Source organism: Rana temporaria, chromosome 9 (assembly GCF_905171775.1).
Source record: "Rana temporaria chromosome 9, aRanTem1.1, whole genome shotgun sequence".
NCBI lineage: Eukaryota > Metazoa > Chordata > Amphibia > Anura > Ranidae > Rana > Rana temporaria.
In genome coordinates, this window is record NC_053497.1 from 58,116,167 (window position 1) to 58,139,159 (window position 22,993).

Below are 22,993 nucleotides of genomic sequence, written 5' to 3' on the forward strand. Positions count from 1 at the left end.
TAAGCATGATTTCTAAAAAAACAAACAAAAAAAACTACTCTTTTTATTTAACAAAAAAGTCCCAAGGAAGGACACAAGAATTATATACCACTTTAATCACCAAGGTGGCTGATTTGCTCAAGGATAAGCAAATATTGTCTAAATACATTCATTGCGTGTATTCTTAAGTGAATCTTGGTGTGCTGTGTGTTTTTGTTAAAGATTTGTGCTATAATCCAATGTGACACTTGGAGCTTCCTGTAATTAAAGACCGATCACTGCTGCACTCTCAACTAGTGCAGAGTTACTGGTCTTGTCTCCGCCCACGCCTGTAGTTTTCTGTGGTGGGCGGAGCCTGCTGGGCCCCTTCCACAGCTCTGCTCCTCTGCACAGGCTATGTACAGCACAGTGATGATGTCTCTGCCACTTTTAGAAGGTACTATCTGAGTTTTTAAAGGTATTTGGTGCACACAAAGTGATTTTTATTTTCTGTAGAGTGTATATATATATATATATATATATATATATATATATATATATATATATATATATATATATATATAAATATTTTTTTTATTTTTTTTGAAGGTTTATGTGCTTTAAAGTAAACTAAAAGCCAAAACGATGTTTTCATTTTGGATGGAGTAGAGGTGGGCTACAAACCCTGTCAGTTTTTGTCATCTGTGCCACATTGGGGAGATTCCAGAGCAAGTGTCCCCACTATTTCCCCTCTATTCCTGTTATGGTAGTAACTCAAAGTTTTGGATTTTCACTCTTGTCGATGGTTGTCACCCGGAAACACGGAGGAGGTGAATCTCCCGATTTGTTCACAGACAGCAATAAAAACCTGACCATCCCCTGTATGAAGGATCGTTGCGTACAATCCCCCGTATGGAGGATCGTCGCGTGCAATCCCCCGTATGGAGGATCGTCGCGTGCAATCCCCCGTATGGAGGATCGTCGCGTGCAATCCCCCGTATGGAGGATCGTCGCGTGCAATCCCCCGTATGGAGGATCGTCGCGTGCAATCCCCCGTATGGAGGATCGTCGCGTTCAATCCCCCGTATGGAGGATCGTCGCGTACAATCCCCCGTATGGAGGGTCGTTGCGTACAATCCCCCGTATGGAGGGTCGTTGCGTACAATCCCCTGTATGGAGGATCGTTGCGTACAATCCCCCGTATGGAGGGCCGTTGCGTACAATCCCCCGTATGGAGGGCCGTTGCGTACAATCCCCTGTATGGAGGGCCGTTGCGTACAATCCCCTGTATGGAGGGTCGTTGCGTACAATCCCCTGTATGGAGGGTCGTTGCGTACAATCCCCTGTATGGAGGGTCGTTGCGTACAATCCCCTGTATGGAAATGTTCCCATAGTGTACACAGAGCCTGCTGATCGGTATGGAGGGGCGACATGTACCTCCTGCCTCCATACATTGTGCGATCACCCCACATGGCTCCTCTGTTTACATCATATAAACTCTGTGTGTGTTTCTCATCTTCTCTCTGGCCCACGTGGTGTCGGAAAGGGGAAGTCACGTGCTCTCCAGCACTCGGAGGGGGATTTCCTTGGCCCGTCCTCCTGTTCGATCTGTCATGACGTCACCGCCCCCCTGCAGCCAATCGGCGAGCGCCTCCCGGAGCCGGGGAATTCCAGCTCTCGGGGAGGAAGAGTCGTGTAACTTTATCCTCAGAGTTGTCACCTACCCATAGAGGGGCCACACCGCCCACCGGGCTCCATTCTCCTCCGTGTTCCTGTGTACAGCCAGCATGAGGGAGCCGGGCAGGACAGGTAGGTGTGCCAGTCTGGGGGGTTTGTGGAACTACAAGTGTCAGCCGACCCTGGGCCTGCATGGGAGAAGAGTTGGGGGAGGGAAGTGTCCCTGCTTGTCATACTTCTCATTCCAGGATGATGATTTCTCTATCTAAAAGTACCGATAATAATCCGCCTTGTCCCATTCTCTGCATGGATTGCATGTTCTTGCTGGAGAGGGTCCTGCGCCGGAAAAGAAAGTCGCATTGACGCGTTCAGCGCTGAGACGTGTGCGATTCCTCGCGTTCAGCGCTGAGACGTGTGCGATTCCTCGAGTTAAGCGCTGAGACGCGTGCGATCCCTCGCGTTCAGCGCTGAGACGCGTGCGATTCCTCACGTTCAGCGCTGAGACGCGTGCGATCCCTCGCGTTCAGCGCTGAGACTTGTGCGATTCCTCGCGTTCAGCGATGAGACGTGTGCGATTCCTCGCATTCAGCGCTGAGACGTGGGCGATTCCTCGCGTTCAGCGCTGAGATGTGGGCGATTCCTCGCGTTCAGCGCTGAGACGCGTGCGATTCGTCGCGTTCAGCGCTGAGACGTGTGTGATTCCTCATGGATCTACATACCTAAAATCTGCAGATGTGCGGAGCTGGACGCAGAAATGTTTTAGTACATCGCAGTGTTTGGCCCCAATGATTCCTAAATTGCAGCATTCAGATGTGTACAAAACTGTATGTTCAATGCCTGTGGGAATGAGCCCTAAAGTCTCTCTTTTAGAGGTGTCTGCCGCCCTCTGAAAAGCAATCTGTGGGTGATCACCTTTCAGAGGGCAGCTGTCGGGCATTTATGATGCAGATTGGCTCACTGGTGCAGTACGCCCCCCAACTGACCATAATGGGTGCCTTTTTGACAGAGGCTGCCACCTGTCAAACTCCGCAAGCCAAGAAATTATGCAAAGCGTCGCAGCCAACGCATTTGTACAGCCTGGTCCGGCTGCATTAATAGAATTTAGCTGGGCGGTTAAACTGCAGCTCATCTGTTTGTTTTAAAGTTGATTGGCACAGAGATGGATGCTTGACCCTGGATGCAGTCTGTTTACATCTGTACAGAGATGAATGCAAAGACTGGAATGTGTGGAAAGATCCATATATATATATATATATATATATATATATATATATATATATGTGTGTGTGTGTGTGTGTGTGTGTATATATATATTTATTATAAAAAACATTGTTTATATATATATATATATATATATATATATATATATATATATATATATATATTTAAAAAAAATATATATATATATATATATATATATTTTTTATATATATATTTAAAAAAAAAAATATATATATATATATATATATATATATATATATATATATATATATATATATATATATATATATATATATATATATATATATATATATATATAATCATTTTTTTATTATTATTATGTATTATATAGCGCCAACAGTTTGCACGGCTCATTACAATATACAAAGGGGACAGTACAGAAGGAATAGGAAGGCCCTGCTTACAATACTTCCATTTTTTTATCCAGTTGATATGTGATTCAAATCAAAACAATCAAATCTGTAAACAATCAAATAGCCATAGCCTCCCTTCTGATCAATTTAGACTTTATTTCTGGGGTCTCCAGCTGTTTTGCGGAACTACAAGTCCCATCATGCCTGAGGTTAGGCTTGTGACTGTTAGCCTTGCTATGCATCATGGGACTTGTAGTTTTGCAACAGCTGAAGGGCCGCTAGTTTGAGACCCCTGATCTATTTAGATAAAAATCAAACTGAGTTGATCAGCCAGGGCGGAAGATCATCAATCAGTTTGCATCCATCCTAATAGACGCTGTAACTTTTTTGCAAACCAAAAATATACACTTTTATTTACCAAAAATATGTAGCAGAAATACATATTGGCCTAAACTTAGGAAGAAATTGGATTTTTAAAAGAGTTTTATTTGATAGGTTATAGCGCAAAAAATACCACCCAAAGGAAGCTCTATTTGTGGGAACAAAAGGACATACATTGTGTTTGGGTACAGCGTCGCATAACCGCGCAATCGCCAGTTAAAGTAGCGCAGTGCTGAATCACAGTTGTTTTTTACTAAGGCAGATTCTCTTTAAAGGGGTGTTCCAGTCTTTTTTTAAGTTTATTAAAAGTCAGCAGCTACAAAAAGTGTAGCTGCTGACTTTTAATAAACAGACACTTACCTGCTCCACGGCTCCAGCGACGCGCTGGCCGGGGCTCCTCTCCTCGCCCCCCCTCACAAGCCGGCGTCTTCATTCTTAGTGTGGGCACCCGGCAGTGACAGCTTTCGGTTTCACGGCCGGGCACCCACTGCGCAAGCGGCACTTCGCATGCGCGCACGGCACCGTCCGATTGGACAAGCGCTCGCCTACAGGGAGGGGCTGCAAGAAGGCAATTAAGCTAATCGCCTTTCCAGCAACATTTATTTTTTTTCCTTTAGTGACCCTTTAATAAAGAGGACCTGTCATTCTTTTTTCTATTACAAGGGATGTTTACTTTCCTTGTAATAGGGATAAAAGTAATAAAAAATAATTAAAGGGACAGTGTAAAAAAAGAAAAATAACAAAACGTTTAAGCGTCCATCCCTCCGTGCACAAGCAAACGCATATTAAAAGTGGAGGTTCACCCAAAAATTAATTAATTAATTTTTAATATTAGATTGAGGCTCATTTTGTGAAGCAGAATCGGGTGTTTTTTTTTTAAATCGAAGCAATACTTACCGTTTTAGAGAGCGATCTTCTCCACCGCTTCCGGGTATGGTCTTCGGGACTGGGCGTTCCTATTTGATTGACAGGCTTCTGACGGTCGCATCCATCGCGTCACGATTTTCCGAAAGTAGCCGAACGTTGGTGCGCAGGCGCCGTATAGAGCCGCACCGACATTCGGCTTCTTTCGGCTACTCGTGACGCGATGTATGCGACCGTCGGAAGCCTGTCAATCAAATAGGAACGCCCAGTCCCGAAGACCATACCCGGAAGCGGCGGAGAAGATCTATCTCTAAAACGCTAAGTACTGCTTAGATTTAAAAAAAAAAAACACCCGATTCCCCTAGACAAAATGAGCCTCAATCTAATGTTAAAAATAGTTTTTCGGGTGAACTCCCGCTTTAAGTCGCACAAGCATATGTAAACAGTGTTCAAACCACCCATGTGAGGTATCGCCATGATCGTTGGAGTGAGAGCAAGAATTCTAGCGCCAGACCTCCTCTATAATGCTAAACGGGTATCCTGGAAACATTTTTAAGGTGTCCCCTATTGAGATTTTTAATTACAGTAGTTTGTCGCCATTCCAAGAGCGTCTGCAATTTTAAAACCTGACATGTTAGATATTTATTTACTTGGCGTAACATCTTTTACATTATACAAAAAAACTGTTGTAAAGCTTTTCCCCAAAAATTGCGTTTTAAAGTCCGCTGCGCAAATACTGTGTGACATAAAATATTGAAACGATTGGCATTTTATTCTCTTGGGTCTCTGCTAAAAAATAATTATATATAATATTTGGGGGTGCTAAGTAATTTTCTAGCAAAACATACCCATTTAAACTTTAAAAAAAAAAAGTTCCAGAAAAGACATAGGCCCGGATTCAGAAAGGACTTACGCCGATGTATCTTCTGATACGCCGCGTAAGTCCACGGATCCGCCGTCGTATCTATGCGCCTTATTCAGCAAACAAGATACGCCTGAATTTTGGCTTGATACGACCAAAGTAAGTCTCCTACGCCGTCGTATCTTGGGCGCATATTTACGCTGGCCACAAGGGGCGTTTCCATTGATTTACGCGTCGAATATGTAAATGACCTAGATAAGCTGATTCACGAACGTACTTGCGCCCGTCGCTGTAATCTACGCCGTTTACGTAAGGCGTGCGTCCGGCGTAACATATAAAGCAGGGGTAAGTCTTGTTAAGGTATGGACATCGGAAATGTCAGAACAGCCGTCGTATTTTACATCGTTTACGTAAGTCGTACGTGAATGGGGCTTGGCGTAGGTTACGTTCACGTCGTAGGCATTGAGCTGGCGTATCTTGGGGAGTATATGCAACGTGATTCTGAGCATGCGCCGTTCGTTAGGCCCTTCATTTACATGGGGTCACGCTTCATTTCAATACATCAAGCCCACTACCTGTCTACTTTGAATTAGGCAGGCTTACGCCGGCCCATTTACGGTACGCCGCCGTAACTTGGGGAGCAAGTGCTTTGTGAATACTGGCCTTGCCTCTCTATGTTACGTCGGCGTAGCGCATATGAGATACGCTACGCCCGCACAAAGATACGCCGCTCTACGTGAATCTGGGCCTTGGACTTCAAGTGGTTAAAGGGGTAACATCTTCCAGAGATGAAGTGGTTAATGATGTAGTATATTCCTATATTGGATCTAGTCCAAGTTTTTCATTGGAAAGGTATATGGGGGAGCTTTCCTCTCTAGTACCTATGGGACCGCGATTGTCTGTGATATTTTTATTTTGTCTGTTCCAATAAGTTTTTGTTTTTGTTTATGCTGTAACATGATGTCACGGCCCGGTTTCAAGGAAACGCTTCTTGTGATTGGTGCAGGCCGCTTACTCATTTCTTGGTGAGTTGGTACACACTGTGGTTGATTTACTTAAAGTGAACATAAAACTGAACAATAGTTTCTCTTCCTCACTCCCTCCTGGTTTGTTGAATACAGAATGGAAAGTTGTTTTGTTATGTCAGTTCTACAAAACCCGATGATCAGATCTGAAATCGGCTGATTCCTGGGCTCTCTGCTGATGGTAACTGTAATCAGTTCTCAGGACGTTGTTTCCTGTTCTCTTCGTAGGCTACAAAACATCCCCCCCCCCATATGTTATGGGGATGGGGGGGTCTGTATTCATAACACACTTCCTTCCTTGGGTGACTGCTCCTCCGTAGATATAGTACATGAAGGGCTTGTTTCCCTTGGCACCTTTTGTAGCTCTCCGAAGAGCGTTCTGAGGCGTTAAGCCGTCCCTTCGCTGCGTGTTTTAATCCCATAAAGTCCACACCACTGCGTTGTACAAACAAGCACAACTGAAGAGCCTTAAAGCGGGAATTTCACCCATAAAAAATGTTTTACCCTTAGATTGATGCTCATTTTGTCTAGGGCAGGGGTGTCCAAACTTTTTTTTAAAGAGGGCCAGATTTGATAAAGTGAACATGCCTGAGGGCCGACCATTTTGCCTGACATTCTTTGAACCATTAAAATTCGGTCTAAGTGTGTTCGTCTGAGCACTAATACACGGCCCAACAAGAATTCTCTTGCTTTTGTGGCTGTGTGTGGTGAAGAGATGAGCTCGGGTGTGTTATTTGGATATACCGTATTTATCGGCGTACAACACGCACCTTCACTTTAAGAGGCAAGATTCAGGAAAAAAAACTACATTTTAAATAACTTTGAAGCAAAATAAGGATCAGTGCCCATCAATGCATCCTAATCAGTGCCCATCAATGCATCCTAATCAGTGCCCATCTGCAGCCTCACCAGTGCCATGATTGCAGCCTCACCAGTGCCATGAATGCAGCCTAACCATTGCCATGAATGCAGCCTAACCATTGCCATGAATGCAGCCTGATTGATGCCCATTTGCAGCCCCGGAGGGGACAGGCAGGGGTTGCGGGACGACCGCCAACAGATTAGATATAGGAGAATCTCCTGTTTACGTGGCGGCCTCTTTAATACAAAGTCCCGCCTCCTATGATAGACAGAACAGTTAGGAGACCCAGGAGACAGGACTTCCAATTACAGACGAGATTCTACTGTACGTAATCTGATGGCGCTCGTCCCGCCCCCTCCCAGTCCCCTTCGAGGCAGCGCTGATAAATACAGTATATGGGGGCCCAAAAATATATGTATATCCAAATTACCAGGGGGGCCACATTAAACCGGAACGCGGGCCGCAATTGGCCCGCGGGCCGGACTTTGGACATGCCTGGTCTAGGGGAATCGGCTAGTTGTTTTCTTTATCGTACATCACGGGACACAGAGCGGCATTCATTACTATATGGGTTATATGGAGTACCTTCAGGTGTAGACACTGGCAATCTCAAACAGGAAATGCCCCTCCCTATATAACCCCCTCCCATAGGAGGAGTACCTCAGTTTTTACGCCAGTGTCTTAGGTGTTAGTCATGGTTTAGCTTGCCTCCGCATCCTTGGGATTAGGTGAGCTACCGGTTCTGTCCAAAAAAGCCTCAGCGCTAAAGTGGTCAGTAACCGGACCCCAAACCCTTGGGGTATAGCCCATAATGCTTTTCTTTTTAGAGAGCTGGACCCTGGGCCCAGAACTTAGAAACCTTTTGGGTACCTAAAGTTTTCTGTTGCCAGGGTGCTATATGGGCCCAGGACAGTGGATCCTTCATAGGAACCCAGGGCCTGAAGGTCTAGACATCCCCACGGAGATGGGGGAAGATTGGGCCTCTTGCTTGGCAAAGTCCTGCGGCATGGAGCAGGTAAGTGAGGGGAAAACTTGCGGAACTTGGTTCTTAGCAGGTTTTTTTCTGGGGGGTCACAGGGGACATGCCTAAAGTTATGCACTGCATCTGGCAAACTAGTCACATATCATAAAGATAGGATGGCTCTCTATGTATTATTCCCCATAAGATGTGACCTCCCTTGTAGTGTTGGAAAAGCATTGAGTGGGGCCTGTGTTATATAAAAATATATGTGTGTGTCAGAGAGCTTTGCTTACCTGCAGGCCTCCAGGCGATGCTCCATTCAGTCTTCCTCCTCAGAGCCTGCAAGCAGGCAAAACGCTGACCTCCTCATGGTTCCAGGCTGCAGGCTGCAGTTTGCTGGAACAGAGAGGTCCCTTCCTCCCAAAATCCCCCCCCCCTCCCCCTGTCGGGAGGGGCATTTCCTGTTTGAGGTTGCTGGGGGGGAAGGGCGGGTCAGTGGCTTAAAGGAAGGGGCGGCCCTTCCTTGTTTGTTCCATCAATACTTTGGAACTGAGGAGAAAGACCAGAGCGGCAGCACGGGGCGCCGAGGACACACAGTGGCCAGAAAGGACTGTTTTGTCAAGCCTAGAAATAGGCTGTTTCTTTTCCATCTCATAGTTTTTCTTTGCAATACTACTCAGGGGGACAGAATGTTTTTTCTTTCCTGGATTTGAAACAAAAACGAAAAAAAAAAAAAAAAAAGTCATCTAGGGGAGAGGAAGCATTTTTTTTTATCCCCCAAACAGGTGTTTGGACAATTAACTTTTATAGTTCCAAATACCAATAGGTAGCAGGTGTACCTCGGTATTGTACCATGGTATGCCGCTGTTTTCCCTACAGGGAGCCTTGGGGCCATCGGGATCTGGGGCTGGAGCTGACGCGGGTCAGTCCAACCCTAAGATGGTCACGGAGGAGGTATTACTCACCTCTTTAAAAGAGATGCAGAAAAGCATGGGAAAAATGATATCCGCAGCTATGCGGGGCAGTAAGCGGAATAGATCTCCGTCGCCCGAGCGCGGACCCTCAGAAGAGGAGGTCCTTTCCTCAGGGGAATTGGACGACCTCTTGGACACGGACCAAGTAGGTTCAGGGATCGAAGACCCGGATACAGAGGAGTCTGGGGCAGTCTCCCTGAGGGAGAGCTGGTGGATTCAAGGATTGTCGGACTTGGTCCATAGGACATTCAACTTGCCAGTACCAGATCTCCAGGTATCGACGGTTTCAGCTTTGGGCTCACTGAGGGCGCCTCAAAGCAATGCTGTGTTTCCGATCCATCCTCTATTAGAGGGAATTTTGTTCCAAGATTGGAACAAGCCAGATAAGATCTTCTTACCACCTAAAAGGTTCTCTGTCCTATATCCTATGGAAGAAAAATTTTCCAAAAGATGGGCTACTCCTGCAGTGGACGCAGCCATCTCATGTGTTAACAGATCGTTAACATGCCCTGTAGAAAACATACAGGTGTTCAAGGATCCAGTTGATAAGCGCTTGGAAGCACTACTTAAGAACTCCTTCACTACTGCAGGGGCAGTAGTACAGCCAGCTGTGGCTGCGATTGGGGTCGCTCAAGCATTATCGGATCAATTTAAGCAGATGCTTAAACTTATTCCGGCCCAGCAGGCAGAAAAATTTTCGGATGTCCCTAAGGCCATATGTTTTACGGTAGACGCAATCAAGGATTCTATCCAGCAAGCGTCACGTTTATCGTTATCCCTTATCCATATGAGAAGACTCTTATGGTTAAAAAGCTGGGAGGCTGAGCCCCCATGCAAGAAGCTCCTGGTAGGGTTCCCCTTCCATGGAGGACGACTCTTCGGAGAAGACCTAGATAAATACATTCAGACCATTTCAAACGGCAAGAGTACTCTCTTGCCAACTAAGAAGAAGGTTCAGGGACCTGCGTTTAAACGACAGTATTCCCCTGGGCAGGGGCCCTCTAATGCCAAGCAGTATCGACGGCCTCCTGCAAAAGCAAACTTCGGCTTCAACAGCAGATCACAAGGACAGGCTGTTAGAGGCAAAAGGCAGTGGTTTCGCAAACCAGCAAAACCAGCCCCCAAGCCAACCTTATGAAGGGGCGCCCCCACCCACGAAGGTGGGGGGAAGGCTGCGACTCTTTTCAGAGATTTGGGAAGCCAGCATTCCCGACGAGTGGGTACGGTCTTCCGTGGCCACAGGCTACAAATTAGATTTCCTAAGGTTTCCTCCTCCTCATTTCCAGAAGTCGAGGATTCCAAACGATCCGGAAAAGGGAGCCGCATTAAGATCGGCATTAGATCTACTTTCCCAGGAAGTAATAGTAGAGGTACCAGTCCTGGAACAGGGGCTGGGTTTCTACTCCAACCTATTCATCATCCCAAAATCCAATGGAGATGTCAGGCCAATTTTGGACCTAAAGATGGTAAATGCATATCTAAAGATCCGCTCATTTCGGATGGAATCCGTGCGGTCAGCAGCTGCCACACTCCAGAAGGACGACTTCATGGCGTCCATAGACATAAAGGATGCCTACCTTCATGTTCCAATTTATCAGCCACATCAAAGATATCTACGCTTCATGGTGGCTTCGCGTCACTTCCAATTCGTGGCGCTTCCCTTCGGGTTGGCTACGGCCCCCCGGGTGTTCACGAAGGTCCTAGCTCCAATCCTAGCCAAACTAAGGATCCAAGGGGTCACGATCCTAGCATACCTGGACGACCTCCTAGTCATAGATCACTCGTCTCCCGGCTTGGAGCGAGCAGTGGCCCTCACGGTCCAATACCTCGAGAGGTTCGGCTGGGTCCTAAATCGAGAAAAGTCAGCTTTCCAGCCCACAAAGCAGTTGGAATATCTCGGCATGAGATTAGACACAGAACAACAAGGAGTGTTCCTACCTCTGAGGAAGGTAAAAGCCATCAAGGAATTAATCCTACTGGTTCTAAGCAAGAAAGAACCGACTATTCGCCTATGTATGAGGTTACTAGGCAAGATGGTGGCCACATTCGAGGCGGTACCATACGCCCAGAGCCACACTCGCATCCTACAGGCAGCCATCCTGTCAGCATGGAGCAGAAGGCCACAGGCCTTGGATATCCCGTTGCCGCTCTCATCAAGAGTCCGACAAAGTCTGTGTTGGTGGTTAGACCCTCAGAATCTACTGAAGGGGAGGTCTTTCAGCCCAGTGGCTTGGAAGATAGTGACCACAGACGCCAGCCTGACGGGCTGGGGAGCAATTTTGGATGGTTGCACTCGCCAAGGTACTTGGGCAAAGCCAGAGAAGCAGTTGCCCATCAACATCTTGGAGCTCAGAGCTGCTCGACTAGCCCTCAGGGCTTGGACGTCAAAATTGCAGGGGTTCCCGGTGAGAATTCAATCAGACAATGCCACGGCCGTGGCATACATAAATCACCAAGGGGGAACCAGGAGTCAAGCCGCTCAGAGAGAGGTGAGCTTGATTCTTCTATGGGCAGAGGCTCATGTGCCCTGCATATCGGCAATATTCATTCCAGGAGTGGACAACTTTCAGGCGGACTTCTTAAGCCGCCAGACTCTATGGCCGGGGGAATGGTCTCTGCATCCACTAGTCTTTCAAGCACTCTGCCAAAGATGGGGAGTGCCGGACGTGGATATCATGGCATCGAGACTCAACAAGAAACTAGACAGGTTCATGTCCCGCTCAAGGGATCCGATGGCCTGCGGAACCGATGCGTTGGTTTGCCCTTGGCATCAGTTCAAACTTCTTTATGCGTTTCCCCCGCTCCAGTTCCTACCCCGCCTGCTGCGCAGGATCCGGGTGGAGCACATACCAGTCATCCTGGTAGCTCCAGCATGGCCCAGAAGGGCATGGTACTCACTAATCTTAAGGATGGTAGTGGGAGACCCTTGGACTCTTCCTCTACGGCCAGACCTGCTATCGCAAGGTCCGATCCTCCACCCTGCCTTACGGCATCTAAATTTGACGGCCTGGAAGCTGAATCCCTGATTCTCAGGGGTAGAGGTCTGTCTCAGAAAGTAATCTCTACCCTAATCAGAGCCAGGAAACCGGTCTCTAGGGTGATTTATTACAGGGTCTGGAAGGCCTATGTAGGCTGGTGTGAGTCCAAGAGATGGCTTTCTCGCAAATTTACCATCGATAGAGTATTAAGTTTTCTCCAGCTAGGAGTGGATAAAGGATTGGCATTAAGCACAATCAAAGGACAGATTTCTGCTCTGTCAGTGTGGTTTCAGCGGCCGCTGGCCACCCACTTGCTGGTTAAGACCTTCCTTCAAGGGGTCTTACGTATTAGACCTCCAGTTAAATCCCCGCTTTGTCCGTGGGATTTAAATCTTGTTCTGTCAAGTTTACAGAAACAACCGTTTGAGCCGTTGGCTGATATTCCTTTGGTTCTACTGACAAGGAAGTTAGTATTTTTGGTTGCCATAGTTTCCGCAAGAAGAGTTTCGGAGCTGGCAGCCTTATCCTGTAAGGAACCATATCTTGTTTTTCATAAGGACAGGGTCGTTCTCCGCCCTCATCCTTCCTTCCTTCCGAAGGTCATATCCAGTTTTCATTTGAACCAGGATTTGGTATTACCATCCTTCTTCCCTAAACCTACTTCCAGAAAGGAAGGGTTGCTGCATACCTTGGATATTGTCAGGGCCATGAAGGCCTATCTTAAAGCTACAAAGAAGATCCGGAAGACAGATGTGCTGTTCATTCTACCGGATGGGCCCAAGAAGGGGCAGGCAGCTGCAAAGTCCACCATTTCTAGGTGGATTAAGCAATTAATCACTCAGGCCTACGGCTTGAAAGGGTTGCCTCCTCCAGTATCATTAAAGGCTCATTCTACTAGAGCCATGGGCGCCTCCTGGGCAGCACACCACCAGATCTCTATGGCTCAAGTTTGCAAGGCGGCAACCTGGTCTTCTGTCCACACGTTTACAAAATTCTACAAGTTGGACGTAAGAAGGAATACTGATACTGCCTTCGGGCAGGCAGTGCTGCAGGCTGCAGTTTGAGACCCTCGGATTCCGGGGGCTCCTCTTGTTCGAGTTAAATTTAAAAATTTTATTTTTCTCAACTAAGTTGGATTTATTATGATTTGAGTATATCTCTAAATTAAATCCTTTTGTCTTGGAGATGTTCTCCCTCCCCTCATTGTAAGCATTGCTTTGGGACATCCCATATAGTAATGAATGCCGCTCTGTGTCCCGTGATGTACGATAAAGAAAAAGAGATTTTTAATACAGCTTACCTGTAAAATCTTTTTCTTGGAGTACATCACGGGACACAGAGCTCCCACCCCTCTTTTTTGAGGACCATTTTGGGAGGCATACTGCTTGCTACAAAACTGAGGTACTCCTCCTATGGGAGGGGGTTATATAGGGAGGGGCATTTCCTGTTTGAGATTGCCAGTGTCTACACCTGAAGGTACTCCATATAACCCATATAGTAATGAATGCCGCTCTGTGTCCCGTGATGTACTCCAAGAAAAAGATTTTACAGGTAAGCTGTATTAAAAATCTCTTTTTTTAAAATCAAAGCTGTACTTGCCGTTCTAGAGAGCGATCTTCTCCGCCGCTTCCGTGTATGGTCTTCTTGACTGGGCGTTCCTATTTTGATTGACAGTCTTCCGCCAGGCTTCCGACGGTCGCATCCATCGCGTCACGAGTAGCCGAAAGAAGCTGAACGTCGGTGCGGCCCTATACTGCACCTGCGCACCGACGTTCGGCTACTTTTGGAAAATCATGACGCGATGGATGCGACCGTCGGAAGCCTGTCAATTAAAATAGGAACGTCCAGTCCCGCAGCCCATACCCGGAAGCGGCGGAGAAGATCGCTCTCTAAAACGGTAAGTACAGCTTCGATTTAAAAAAAAACTAGCCGATTCCCCTAGACAAAATGAGCATCAATCTAAGGTTAAAATTTTTTATTTCCGGGTGAACCTCCACTTTAAAGTGCATGTTTATGCAATGAAGAAGGTAGTGGGGCACTCTACAGACATCCTCAATATACAATGATAGTTATCGGATATGAAAAATAAATGCAGCTGATCAAGCTTGCTCTCAAGAAGACTCAGGCAGGGGATGTCAGGGAAGGCCTACAAACCAGTGTGCATTCCACAGTCCATTCTCTACTCATCAGAATAAACCGTTGTGATAGACGTTGTGCAATGTTTAGTGAACACCCCTGTACTGCCTGTAAAGCTCCCTCCCACTGATCGTCCTCAAAGGTCCCCACGTCCCTCTCCCAGGAAGACCGTACCTTTGCAGGAAACCCCGGCAGGAACGAGGAGAGCAACATGGAGTACGAATCTGAAATGAAGCCCCTAAAACATTTCACCCCCGACATGTATTGGAAGATCGGGGCGAAAGGAGAGAATCCATGGGTTGTCTTCCCCCTGGGCCCTGACAGCATGCCTCAGCTGCAAATAATAAAAGTACATGGACTGAGGGAGTCCAAATCTCTCTTGTAGTTCTGTGAAGGGGTGCAGCTTGCCGCCCGAAAAAATGTGAACCAAATGTGTCACCCCAAACCTTCTCCATCTCTCCTCACACGTCAACTGAGCCAATTCCCCATAATACTGTTTTTTCCATATTGGGCTATGTCTTGTGAAACCCTCAACATCCTGGAGCTGACGCGCCTTGTTCCAAATTTTTTTAATCAAAGCATAGACGGGAAAGCGCTTGTTGGATTTGGCAAATTATAACGCTTCGAGGCCCATAATTACGGTGTCTGCGCCTGAGGTGTATCTTAACAAAGCATTCATAGGATCCCCTCCAAGTCCTCCCGACACCCACCGGGCAATATGTTGTAATTGGGCGGCTAGATGGTAAAGCCACGGATTAGGGAGGGCAAGCCCCCCCAGGCAGGCGGCTGTTTAAGGTGGCGGCAACTCCTCCGTTGAGGAGCTCTGGTTATGTTTGCGGTGAAGTTTGTTTGCTGTTCCCACCCCCCCCTTTTTTTTTTTTTTTTTTTTTTTGACACTTCTTGAGGACGTCCCTACTGTCAAGAATATGCTGCTGTGTCCATCCATGAACACAAGAAAAAATAGGATTTTTGTACTCACCGTAAAATCCTTTTCTCTGTACTTCATGGACAGACACAGCACCCACCCCTCCTTTTCCGTTTGTACTGCTTTTTGACAAACTGAACTGCTGCATGCAGGGAGAGGGGTTGTACCCAGAGGGACTGCCTCATGGGCGGTACTGTAATGCTGCATGCAGGGAGAGGGGTTGTACCCAGAGGGACTGCCTCATGGGCGGTACTGTAATGCTGCATGCAGGGAGAGGGGTTGTACCCAGAGGGACTTCCTCCATGGGCGGTACTGTAATGCTGCATGCAGGGAGAGGGGTTGTACCCAGAGGGACTGCCTCCATGGGCGGTACTGTACAGTTTTAAAGTTGTATTAACACATTAACATCTTTCTGCCTAGTCCTCTCCTGATAGAAGGCTAATACCCTACTGTCAAGAATATGCTGCTGTGTCCGTCCATGAACTACAGAGAATATACTAAAACTAGTAGTACCTTTCCAATATATAGTGTGCCAAAACAATACATTTGTTATGAATTTGACTACTAGAATCAATTTTTCCGGGTTACCACAATACTTTACTAAAAACATTGAGGCTGGCTTCACAAACCTATATCTTGTGGTAACGTATGTTGTCATTCATTTAGTCACCGATCCGTAACACACAGTACATAAGGTGTTAATAGACACACCCTGCAGCACATACCATCCATTGTGGTTTGTCATATTAGAAAAAGGTTGCACATCCAGTTTTTGTGCTGTTGCTGCGCACTGGCAGCGTTTTGTAAATTGAAACCAAAAGTTGATCAGTAAGATCCGAGTGGTTGAAATGCGCCAGTCTAGAAGAGCATGCATTTTTACATCTGCCTTGCAATGTTTTTTAAATGGATTTTTACTAAAGTATTTTTTTTGTGTTTCCAAACTTGACAACGTAAAGGAACACATGTAGTTTTCACTTCGGATCTATCCCCAGTGAGAGCATATGGAGGGTGGGCTAGTTTGGACATTTAAGCCTCATGCACATGGAGGCTTAGCAGCATCTTTGTGCTTAGGCATGAAATCTCTGGCGCTATTTTGGAGACGCACGTGTCATGTATAGCCGCCAATAGAAGGAAATGGCTGTACATGGCCATGCGCAGCTAAATGTGGCTGTATTCAGGTAAAAAATTATTATCATATAATCCCGATTGTCATTCCATTCCAAATGCTCATACATAAGGAAAGTCCATGCAAATCAGTGCAAGTATCTGCATTTTAACTTGGCATCTGTACAGCAGATCTCAGACTCGGTCTATCTGTGTTATATCACTTGCAACCGATTTTGCACTTGGATAAAGTTGGCCACACACACAGTTGGCGACCCATCACAAACAAGTCCCCAACCTATAGTTTAGGAAACATGGATAGAGATTCCACACCATTGATGCCAATTCCATTATTTCACCAGCGTATTTTATTTCAGATTTAAGGCTTTCATAGACCGCTAGACCTTTTCAGTAAAATCTTGTTGAAGGAGACGGATGGAAAATTATTGGCCGAACAGTGACTGCATCCAATCACGATAAAGTCACTGTATGGGTAATATGATAGGTGAGAGTGTTGGCTGTCTGAATACAATAGCCGGCAGAGGAGATTACTCCATCCAGATTATTTAGCAAGGATGGAGGAATTTATTGGATTTCTTTTGTTAAAGTGATTGTAAACGATCTTCTTGTAAAATAACCCATTTAGTTTAAAAAATAAATGAAAGGCAAAATGTTTGTGTATAGATTTAAAAAAACATTATAAATACTTCTTTTTTTTTTTTTTTTTTATTAAAGATCACATTCCCTCTGTTCTCAGCTGCATACGAGCTGGAGGGAGGAGAATCGGCAGCACACTGATATTCCCAGTGAATGGCTGTGCAGCGGGGGCCTGTCAGGACAAGTCTGATCATTGGAGGAGAGCAGGCTGAGTTCCCAGCATAGCTAGAGAACTAACCACGGTGTGCTCTCCTGCTAAGGCTGGCCATACATGTTTAGATTTCTTGTACGATGTGCCTTTAGATTTGAGGTGCTAATAAACGTATTGGTATTTCACAGACTCCACTCATCACAGAACCCCTCCCCATCACAGATCCCCCCCCCATCACAAAACCCCCTCCCTATCACAGACCCCCCTCATCACGGAACCGATTCATCTCCATTACAGATCCCCCTCATCAAAGATTTCCCCCGTATTAGGTCCCCCCATCAAAAGCCCCCCAACACAAACTTCTCTCCATTACAAAGCCCCCAATAACAGACCCCCCCCCCCCATCACACAGACCCCCAACACAAAGGGAGGGGAGAGGATAGGACAGAGAAGGAGCAGTCAGGTGGAGGGTAGGAAAGAGTGGGAGCAGCCAGATGAAGGGGAGGACAGGGTGGATGCAGCCAGGTGGAGGGGAGGACAGGGTGGATGCAGCCAGGTGGAGGGGAGGACAGGGTGGATGCAGCCAGGTGGAGGGGAGGACAGGGTGGATGCAGCCAGGTGGAGGGGAGGACAGGGTGGATGCAGCCAGGTGGAGGGGAGGACAGGGTGGATGCAGCCAGGTGGAGGGGAGGACAGGGTGGATGCAGCCAGGTGGAGGGGAGGACAGGGTGGATTCAGCCAGGTGGAGGGGAGGACAGGGTGGATGCAGCCAGGTGGAGGGGAGGACAGGGTGGATGCAGCCAGGTGGAGGGGAGGACAGGGTGGATGCAGCCAGGTGGAGGGGAGGACAGGGTGGATGCAGCCAGGTGGAGGGGAGGACAGGGTGGATTCAGCCAGGTGGAGGGGAGGACAGGGTGGATGCAGCCAGGTGGAGGGGAGGACAGGGTGGATTCAGCCAGGTGGAGGGGAGGACAGGGTGGATGCAGCCAGGTGGAGGGAGGACAGGGTGGATGCAGCCAGGTGGAGGGGAGGACAGGGTGGATGCAGCCAGGTGGAGGGGAGGACAGGGTGGATGCAGCCAGGTGGAGGGGAGGACAGGGTGGATGCAGCCAGGTGGAGGGGAGGACAGGGTGGATGCAGCCAGGTGGAGGGGAGGACAGGGTGGATGCAGCCAGGTGGAGGGGAGGACAGGGTGGATGCAGCCAGGTGGAGGGGAGGACAGGGTGGATGCAGCCAGGTGGAGGGGAGGACAGGGTGGATGCAGCCAGGTGGAGGGGAGGACAGGGTGGGAGCAGCCAGGTGGAGGGGAGGACAGGGTGGGAGCAGCCAGGTGGAGGGTAGAATAGAGTTGGAGCAGCCAGGTGGAGGGTAGAATAGAGTTGGAGCAGCCAGGTGGAGGGTAGAATAGAGTTGGAGCAGCCAGGTGGAGGGTAGAATAGAGTGGGAGCAGCCAGATAGATGGGAGGTACGTCCTTACCTTGGAGGGTAAAAAAAGAATCACTGGCTCCCTCCACTCGACAGCCTCATGCCATTTCTTCTCCTCTCTTCCTATTCCCCCTCCCTCTCGGCATGTTTGGGGCTGAACTCCTCTCAGGGAAATCTTAATGGTATCCAGGACTACAATTCCCATAATGCTCTAGTTTCCCAGCTATTGGCTCTGAATGTAGCCAATAGGAACAAGCATTACCAGGTGAATGCTCTGCTCAAGGAGAGGGAGGGTGGAATTCTCCCGCAGCTGTGGCTCTGCCTGTGTCCCTTCTCAGAGCCTGTCAGTTTCGTCGCCACTGCCCTGTCACTAGTTTCAGTCCACGGGCCGGGTAAATCACACTGGCGGGCCAGATACGGCCCGCGGGCCGTAGTTTGAGGATCCCTGATCTAGAGAGTTACATTTTTGCCCATTCTTCTTTGCAAAATGGCTCAAGTTCTGTCAGATTGGATGGAGAGCAGGCCCGGACTGGCCATCGGGCAAACCGGGCATACGCCCGGTGGGCCGCGGCCACCGAGATGCTGCCAGGCTGCAAGCCGCGGGGCACAAGCCGCGCCGCTCATCTAGCCTCTCCGCGGCCGCCCGGGTGGACGTAAACACCGAGGGGGAGGAGCTAGATGAGAAGCCTTCGGCCTCTCCACGGCCGGGGGGGTGTGACTGCGAGGGGGAGGAGCCAGAGCCGACACCTGCTGGCTGCTGCTACAACACCGGACCGGATTCCAGAAAACGTGAGTGCACCCCCCCCCCCCCGCTCCTGTAACCTGGATAGGAGGAGCAGTGGGGGCGTCTGCATATCTTTACACAAATACAAAGGCAAAGAGTATGGGAGGTGGAGGAGGAGCAGTGGGGGCTTCTGCATATACAAATCTTTTTCTCTATCGTCTCCCTTCTGCTGTATTGGAATGCCTGAGGCTGCGAGAGGTACAGTAAAAGCAGCAGGCATTCCAATACTGCAGAAGGGAGACGATAGAGAAAAAGATTTGTATATGCAGAAGCCCCCACTGCTCCTCCTCCACCTCCCATACTCTTTGCCTCCTCGTTATCTCCACCTCCCCCCAGTGCTCTCTGCCCCCCCCCCCAGGGCTCTCCAAGACCCCCCCCCCAGGGCTCTCCAAGACACCCCCCCCCCCAGGGCTCTCTGCCACCCCCAGTGCTCTCACCCTCCCCCCAGTGCTCTCCCCCTAGGGCTCTCTTCCACCCCCCCAGTGCTCCCTGTCACCCCCCAGTGTTCTCTGCCACCCCCAGGGCTCTCTGCCACCCCCAGTGCTCTCACCCTCCCCCAGTGCTCTCCCCCTCCCCCTAGGGCTCTCTTCCACCCCCAGTGCTCCCTGTCACCCCCCAGTGTTCTCTGCCACCCCCAGGGCTCTCTGCCACCCCCCCCCAGGGCTCTCTGCCACCCCCCCAGTGCTCTCTGCCACCCCCCCAGTGCTCTCCGCCACCCCCCAGTGCTCTCTGCCACCCTCCAGGGCTCTCTGCCACCCCCCCCCCAGTGCTCTACACCTCCCTCCATGTTCTCTGCTACCACCCCAGTGCTCTCCGCCACCCCCCAGTGCTCTCCGCCACCCCCAGTGCTTTCCGCCACCCCCCGCAGTGCTCTCTGCCACCCCCGCAGTCCTCTCTGCCACCCCTCCCATTGCTCTCTGCCACCCCCCCAGGGCTCTCTGCCACCCCCAGTGCTCTACACCTCCCTTCATGCTCTCTGCTATCATCCCAGTGCTCTTCGCCACCCCCCAGTGCTCTCCGCCACCCCCTGCAGTGCTCTCTGCCACCCCCCCAGTGCTCTCTGCCACCCCCGCAGTGCTCTCTGCCACCCCTCCCATTGCTCTCTGCCACCCCCCAGGGCTCTCTGCCACCCCCAGTGCTCTCACCCTACCCCCAGTGCTCTCCTCCTCCCCCTAGGGCTCTCTTCCACCCCCCCAGTGCTCCCCGTCACCCCCCAGTGTTCTCTGCCACCCCCCAGTGCTCTCTGCCACCCTCCAGTGCTCTCTGCCAACCCCAGTGCTCTCTGCCAACCCCCAGTGCTCTCTGCCACCCCCAGTGCTCTACACCTCCCTCCATGTTCTCTGCTACCACCCCAGTGCTCTCCGCCACCCCCCAGTGCTCTCCGCCACCCCCCCCCCCAGTGCTCTCCGCCACCCCCCCCAGTGCTCTCCGCCACCCCCCCCAGTGCTCTCTGCCACCCTCCAGGGCTCTCTGCCACCCCCCCAGTGCTCTACACCTCCCTCCATGTTCTCTGCTACCACCCCAGTGCTCTCCGCCACCCCCCCAGTGCTCTCCGCCACCCCCCAGTGCTTTCCGCCACCCCCCAGTGCTCTCTGCCACCCCTGCAGTGCTCTCTGCCACCCCTCCCATTGCTCTCTGCCATGCCCCAGGGCTCTCTGCCACCCCCAGTGCTCTACACCTCCCTTCATGCTCTCTGCTATCACCCCAGTGCTCTCCGCCACCCCCCAGTGCTCTCCGCCACCCCCCAGTGCTCTCTGCTACCCCCTGCAGTGCTCTCTGCCACCCCCCCCAGTGCTCTCTGCCACCCCCCACAGTGCTCTCTGCCACCCCTCCCATTTCTCTCTGCTATCACCCCAGTGCTCTCCGCCACCCCCCAGTGCTCTCCGTCACCCCCCAGTGCTCTCTGCTACCCCCTGCAGTGCTCTCTGCCACCCCCCAGTGCTCTCTGCCACCCTCCAGTGCTCTCAACCTCCCCTCCAGTGCTCTCAACTCCCCCCCTAGTGCTCTCTGCTACCCCCCAGTGCTCTCTGCTACCCCCAGTTCTCTTTGCCACCCCCAAGGGCTCACTTCCATCCTCCAGTGCTCTCAACCTCCCCTCCAGTGCTCTCTTCTACCCCCCCAGTGCTCTCTTCTACCCCCCAGTGCTCTCTGCTACCCTCCAGTTCTCTTTGCCACCCCCCAGTGCTCTCTTCAACCCCCCAGGGCTCTCAACCTCCCCCTAGGGCTCTCCGCCACCCCCCAGGGCTCTCTGCCAGCCCTTATTGCTCTCTTCAACCCCCCAGGGCTCTCAACCTCCCCCTAGGGCTCTCCGCCACCCCCTAGGGCTCTCTGCCACCCCCCAGGGCTCTCTGCCACCCCCCATTGCTGTCCGCCACCCCCCATTGCTCTCCGCCACCCCCCATTGCTCTCCTCAACACCCCAGGGCTCTCAACCTCCCCCTAGGGCTCCCAACCTCCCCCTAGGGCTCTCTGCCACCCCCCATTGCTCTCTGCCACCCCCCAAGGCTCTCTGCCACCCCCCAAGGCTCTCCGCCTCCCCCCAGGGCTCTCCACCACCCCCTAGGGCTCTTTTCCACCCCCCAGTGCTCTCTGCCACCCCCCAGTGCTCTCTGCCACCCCCCAGTGCTCTCCGCCTCCCCCAGTGCTCTTTGCCACCCCCCCCAGTGCTCTTTGCCACCCCCCCTCCAGTGCTCTCAACCTCCCCTCCAGTGATCTCAACCTTCCCCCCAGTGATCTCTGCCTCCCCCATTGCTCTCTGCCATGCCACCCTCCAGTGCTCTCTGCCACACCCCCAGTGCTTTCAACCTCCCCACCAGTGCTCTCTGCCACCCCCCCCCCCCCCCCCAGTGCTCTCTGCCACCCCCCCCCCCAGTGCTCTCTGCCACCACCCAGGGCTCTCTGCCACCCCCTAGTGCTCTCTGTCACCCCCTAGTGCTCTCCACCTCCCCCATGCTCTCTGCCACCCCCCTAGTGCTCTTTGCCACCCCCCTACAGTGTTCTTCACCACCCCCATGCTCTCTGCCACCCCCCAGTGCTCTCAACCACCCACCAGTGCTCTCCACCTCCCCGCATGTTCTCAGCCGGAGGTGCCGGTTAGCATGTCATGGGCTGCTCAATCAAAAATGCCCGGGCCTATTTTTTGTCCCAGTCCGGGCCTGATGGAGAGCGTCTGGGAATGGCAATTTTCAAGTCTGGCACAGATTCTCAATTAGATTTAGGTCTGGACTTTGACTGGGCCATTCTAACACATGAATATGCTTTGATCTAAACTATTTCATTGTAGCTCTGGCTGAATGTTTAGGGCCGTTGTCCTGCTGGAAGGTGAACCTCCCCAGTCTCAAGTCTTTTGCAGACTTGGGCCTCTTTCACACTGGGACGTTGGTGGCGGCGGTGGTAAAGTGCCGTTATTTTTAGTGGAGCTTTACCGTCATATTTGAGGGGGTATTCGGCCACTAGCGGGGCACTTTTAACCCCTGCTAGTGGCCGAAAAAGGGTTGCAGCAGTGCTTTGCCGACGGTATGGCCGCAGTGACCATTCATTTCAATGAGCAGGAGCGGTATACACACCAATCCTTCACCGCTCCAAAGATGCTGCTAGCAGCACTTTTTTTTACCATCCTGCTAGCGCACCGCTCCAGTGTGAAAGCCCTCGGGGCTTTCACATTGGAGAGACAGC

The 22,993-nt window shown here is 50.3% G+C and overlaps 1 protein-coding gene across 1 annotated transcript in view; it reads left to right on the forward strand.

Moving 5' to 3' along the window:
* The first annotated feature begins 1,542 nt into the window (after positions 1-1,542).
* The window catches only part of RELB (RELB proto-oncogene, NF-kB subunit), a 70,177-nt gene continuing 48,726 nt past the window's right edge, over positions 1,543-22,993 (forward strand). Inside the window, exon 1 of the mRNA XM_040323570.1 lies at positions 1,543-1,767. Coding sequence (XP_040179504.1) covers positions 1,746-1,767 — 22 coding nt within the window. The 5' untranslated portion in view covers positions 1,543-1,745. The remainder of the gene's footprint in view (positions 1,768-22,993) is intronic.